Genomic DNA, 5,495 nt, shown 5'->3' with positions numbered 1-5,495 from the left:
GTTCCAGACCTCTAGTCTCCAAGGCCGTAGGCCCTGCCCGATTCGTCCCGCGGGTTCGGGACACCCAACAGGTGGTGTGGGGGCAGCTGGGGTGCTCGTGCAGAGGGAGTGCTCACCCGGGTCGGGCTCAGGCTTGCACTCCAGGTAGGTGTCCTCCTCAGGTTTCTCTGGAGGGCCTGGCACCTAAGGTAGGGAGGAGTGTGGACCATAGGTTTGGCCAGCCCTGGGGTGCAGTTTAAGATTGGGGGATTTCTGCCCTGAGCAGCTGGAGGGAGAGCTGTTGGTTGATAGAGAAGGCCCGGGCACCTCACTCCCTCTTTACAAAGGGCGGCTCTCTTTCTGGGAGCCAGGTCGGACTATTAAAATTGCTCCTCTGCCTGGGACGGGCCTCCCACGAGCACCTTCCCTTTCAAGGGTGGCCATAGGCCCAGCTCTCAGAGATTGTGGGTGTCATGGAGGAGCCCGGAGGGGCCCTGAGGGGCACTTCAGGACAACCGGTGCTGTTGCCCCACACCAGCCAGAAGCGTGTGGCTGGAGAGGGTGGTCGGCACTGGGCTTTCCCTTGGCTTCCGGGATATTTCCTGGCCTCCCCAGGCCCCCCACTGCACCCCTGCCAACTTACTAACCAGGACCCTAGAATGTGAGGTGGGGGCAGAGGGGCTGCTCACCGCTCTGAACGGCACACCCCGCTCTAGAAGGAAAAGATGAGAGGAGAGAACCATTGGTCATGAGCAGCGGAAAGGGACAGTGGGGCACCGGGGACTTCCCTGAGTGGGATCCTCAGAGCCAGCCTTGAAGGCCCAGGAGAACCCTGTCCTCACCCCTGAGGGGTTTTCTTCCCAGCCCCGAGCCTGGCTGGACCTCCCGAAGGACTTGCCCGGCTGAGCTGCGGGTGATTTGGGGATGTTTCAAATATCAAAGCCACCCTCAGGTCATGGAAGTCCGTCCCCTACAGGCATGGCGAACGAGAGTGTCCTCAGGTTAGCTGTCTGACTTTGGAGGAGGTTAGCCCTCCTGGCCTCTCTTGAACAAAAACGTGTTGGAGAGGTCCCTCCCTGTGCTGGCATTTCATGGTCCTGAGGTCACAGGCCTCGAGGCATCGACCACAGCAGCAGGTCACTGGGTTAGTGATATAATGACAGGGATGAGGCCCCAGATTGGTGGCCCAGCGGGGGCCCTATTTGAAGAGTGATGGCACTCAGATGTCTCTCAACAGTGAGGGCCTCAAGGTGGAGGAGGCTGCACTCCAGACCTCCTCATTCTGGGGGTGTCCCTCAGCCGACGCGGAGATCACCCTAGGTGCAGCACAGGGTGGGGGGCAGAGCACTGCAGGGCCCTGGCCTCCGTCTCCTGTATGTTTCCTTGGTGGTAATGCCACCTGGACTGCCTGCCTGAGGGGAGCGGAGGGTGACAAGGAGGCGCAGCTGTGGGGGCGCGGAGAACTGGTGAAGCCAGAGACCAGCATAAAACACGAGCTCACCTCTACTCTGGGGGGCCCGAGAGCACAGACTCCCCTTCCCAGGGTGGAGCCACAGGAAGAGCAAGAACATCCCATTACCTGGTCTCCCAAAGACAGGTCCCTGCTTCACAGTCTCCTGTGGGCTCTTCGTTCTCTTCAGCTGTGGGACAATGGCGTGGTCAGGGGGGTTAGGGCAAGGATGGGGGGGGGGACTACAGATATCTGTGTAGACTGGAAAACCCAACACCAGGCCACTCCATGGCCTAGCGGTTAAGGGGGCTGGATCCCACATGGCTGACCACTGTTCTCAGCCCCAATGGCTGGAAAAACCGGGTATGTTGTGTGTGCCTAGAATCCCAATAGGATGAAAAAATGAAGATTGTGGTATGACCACGCCCTGCTAGGAGTGGAGATGCTTTCTCCCTCTGCCTCTCTCTGGCAATGCGAAATAAATAAATATAAATAACAACTACAATGGGGCCAGCAGGCAGTAGTTAAGGCACTGGACTCCCACATGACTGACCATGGTTCAAGTCCCAGACCTGACAGCTTGCTTTCTCACTTTCTCTCTCTCTTTCTCTCTCTCTTTCTGGTGAGTGCATGTGCCCTATTTTAAATTAAAAAAATAATAGGGGCTAGCAGGTGGCATGATGGTTGAGATACTGGACTCCCCCATGGCCGACTCAAGGTTTGAGTCCCAGACCTGGCAGCTTTCTTTCTCACTCCCTCTCCGCAATGTCTCTCTGGTCAAATTGAAAATAAATAAATTAATTAATACTATAATTTTTTTTGGGGGGGAGAGGTTTTTGCTATAGGGCACATGTACTCACCAGAAAGAGACAGAGACAGAGAGACAGAAAGTGAGACATCACCCCCCAGCGAGGATGGCTACGCCACAATCCTTTCTCCTCCATTCTCCTCTTGGGATCTTGGGCATGCACGCACACACGCCCGGCGTGCGTTTAGCCACCAGGTCTGGGACTGGAACCACGGTCAACTACATGGGAGTCCAGTGACATAGCCATTACGCTAATGGCTGGTCCCAGTACTATAATTCTTAAAAAAAATAATAGTAATTGGGGCTGGCAGGTGGCATGGTGGTTAAAGGTGGTGGACTCCCACATGTCTGCCCACAGTTCAAGTCCTGGACCTGGTGGCTTGCTTTCTCACTTTCCCTCTCTCTCTCTCTTTGTCCAATCAAACTGGAAAATAATAATAAATAAAGTTAAATAAAATAATTCTTAAAAATAATCATAGGAATAAAGTTGAATTAATTTTTTAGAAACACCACCACAACACAAGGGAGGTGTACAGAAGGGGTGCCCCTTCTCTTTCCTCGACCCTGTGGTCCGTCTTTTGTTATGAATCTATTTTTCCTTTTATTCCAATAAAATAGGCGATGCAAGTGGTGGCTTGCAGACAGGAACCAGGATGACGGTGGGGAGGGCAGCTGGCGGCCCCTTCACTCTCCGGGCAGAGAGGGGTCCTCAGGCCCCAGAGTCCAGAGCGGGCAGCCAAGCCTGTCGCCTTCGGTGGAGGCCAGCTGGGGTGAGGAGGGCAAGTGTCCTTGAGAAGATGGCGGGGAGGCCGGGCTGCTGGGGACGGATGACTGTCACTGGGCTCCCTTCAGAGCAGCTGGCATTGGATGTTTCAGGGGCCTCTTGAATGCAAATGTGGGGGAATCTTGCAAATGAGATCCTGCTAAGATTTACTCACCGGGAAATGGTAACCAGGGGTGGGAGCGGTAGGGAAGGGGAAGGGGAGGCCTCTTCCCCGGGCAGGCAGAGGCCGAGCTGGCGGTGGCTTGGATGGGCCCTGGGGGCCAGGGCGGTCTGAAAAAGACCCAGAGCGGTGTGGGCCCGTGGGCTCCTCCCTGTAGTCCCCATTTTCCTCCTGCCCCCTCCATTTCCTCCTCTCTCACGGCTCCCGTCGCTCCTTGGCTTCCCGGCAGCCCCATCTCCATGGCAACTGGAGGCGGCCAGCTTCCCTGCCCCCACCTGGCCGAGCCTCCTGGGAGCGGTGGGGGTGGGCTAGGATGGCGCCAGGGCTCTCCCAGTGCCCGACCAGAGATGTGCGATCTCAGAGCCGGGAATGCCAGGCCCCAGGGACCGGGTGGGCTCCAGCTTCCCCTCTGTTGCCTAGGTTACTGACACCGCCCCCTCCCCTTCCCACTCTCCTCCCTTTCTCCCTTCAGCCCTCCCTCCTTTCCTCTGTTCCTGCCAGCCACACCTCCGCACTCGCGGCCTGTGCTCCCTTCCCTGGTGGGGACGCCCCCACCGCCCCCGCCCACCCCACACCCTGCGGGAGCACGCCCTCCCTGCCTCCCACTTCCCAGCTCTCACCCAGGTACAAGGAGTCCCCCTCGGAGCCAGGAAGCTGGGCAGGGGCTAGGTTGAGGAGCATCGCCTCACAGGGGGGCAGCTCGTATTTATCCTCCTCTTCCTCCTCCTGGGCCTTCATGCAGGGGTGCTGAGCCTGGGAAGATGGAGGGTGGGAGATGGCAGGACAGGTGGTGGCTGCTCCTCCTCCCTCACGCAGCCTGGCCAGCTGGACTTACCCTGTAGCTCCACATCCCTGTGGCAGGCGGAGAAGAGGAAACGGGGGCATCTTCTCTCCAAGCTGGGGAATCGGGCAGACAGGCGGGCCTCACCCCTCCCCGCCCACCCCCTACCCAATGCCTCACTCTCTCCGTGGGCCTCAGCGCTTCCACCCAAAGGACACCACCTCCCCTGGCCCCAGTAGCAGGGCCAGTGAGTAGGCCTCCTTGTTTCCAAGGTGCCAGTCCACCTGCCAGTCCCCAGGCCCCTGCACCCCAAGTGCAGATGGGAGAACTGGGCCCCAATGACTTTACAGTGCTAGACTGTGGTGGGCAGGAGGTGTTCTGAGCTACTCAGGAGAGGCCTGGCTTGCAGGAGACCCTGGTGTGGTGGGCCCCCTGGCCCACCTCGTCACTTACCCACACATCTGGGGGGCGGGAGGGGTGGGCCCAACCTGCAGAGAGACTCTAATCAACTAGGCCTGAGGGGCCCTTGGGCTCATGTCCGTCAGACACTGGCCTCCATGACAGTGACATCCGTAGCAGAGTGAAGGCCCCTGGGTTGCGCGACACGGAGGCTCTGGACCAAAGACCATGGAGGTGGAAGCTAGGGACAGAGCCGGCACCCTGGGAGACTGAGAGTGGGATCAGCTTACTGTTGGTGAGGGTGGGGGACCATGAATGGTGGGGAAGGCCCAGGCAGGACCAGCATGGCTGGGGAAGAGGGGAAGGGGGATGAAAGGAGAGGAGAGGAGCCCAAGTACTCACCGGGGCTTGCTCCCACTGGGCTTGTCCTGGAAGGAGGCAGGGAGGGGAGCAGAGGAGGTGATCAGAGCCCTGGGCCCCCAGGGTGGGCAGGTTTGTGCAGCCCAAGGCTGCCCCCAACCAAGTCTCACCATGGCAGAGGTGGAGAGCTCTGCCTCCCTGGAGCCCAGCTCGGGCACAAATGTCCTGGAGACAGGGCCCCTATTGTCCCCATCATTTGCATCTCCCAAGCACCAGGAAGGTGAGCTTGCTACAGACTCCAGCCCCAGACCAGCTTCACCTGGGACACTCCTAGGCCAGCCCCAGTTCCCCTGGAGCCTCCCCAGCAGCCCCACAGCTGTGGTCACTAGCCCCTGGCCCCCAGGAATGCTAGGCTGGACCAGGGTTCCAGGCTTCCTTCGGCTCTGACCAAAGTTGCCTTTCCCAGTTCACAGACATTACGGTAACGGGCAGATCCAATTAAAGATAGGACCCTGTCCTCGCAGACCTCTCCTGAAGCCCTCTACTCCCGCTAGCATCTGCTGTGCCTCGTGATCAGTAATCAAGGAAACGAAGGTTCGAGAAAAGCTCAGAGACAGGCTCTCATACTGGCTGTGACAGCTTCGCTCGATGACGGATTCACTTAGTCATTCCGCGGGTATGAACTGAACACCCGCTGGCCCTAGGCGGAAGGTGCAGTCGGAACCACACAGGCAGGCCTCAGTGAGCACTTCCCCGAACCCCACCCCGCCTCAG

At 58.7% G+C, this 5,495-nt stretch overlaps 1 protein-coding gene across 2 annotated transcripts in view; it reads right to left on the bottom strand.

Annotated features, from left to right (window-relative positions):
* The window catches only part of SH2D6 (SH2 domain containing 6), a 7,559-nt gene extending 3,476 nt beyond the window's left edge, over positions 1-4,083 (bottom strand). The window contains exons 1-6 of one of the 2 annotated variants that reach the window (XM_006149143.1): positions 4,017-4,083; positions 3,802-3,934; positions 3,176-3,291; positions 1,559-1,619; positions 627-691; positions 117-183 (exon numbers count right to left, since the gene is read on the bottom strand). In XM_006149143.1, the coding sequence (XP_006149205.1) occupies positions 117-183; positions 627-691; positions 1,559-1,619; positions 3,176-3,291; positions 3,802-3,934; positions 4,017-4,031 (457 nt within the window). In that variant the 5' untranslated portion in view covers positions 4,032-4,083. The remainder of the gene's footprint in view (positions 1-116; positions 184-626; positions 692-1,558; positions 1,620-3,175; positions 3,292-3,801; positions 3,935-4,016) is intronic. The other variant, XM_006149144.1, reaches the window with a different exon arrangement.
* Between the last annotated feature and the right edge of the window lie 1,412 nt (positions 4,084-5,495).

Source organism: Tupaia chinensis, unplaced genomic scaffold, assembly GCF_000334495.1.
Source record: "Tupaia chinensis unplaced genomic scaffold, TupChi_1.0 Scaffold000253_1, whole genome shotgun sequence".
In the NCBI taxonomy this organism is placed as follows: Eukaryota; Metazoa; Chordata; class Mammalia; order Scandentia; family Tupaiidae; genus Tupaia; species Tupaia belangeri.
This window is presented reverse-complemented; position numbering and strand designations above follow the sequence as displayed.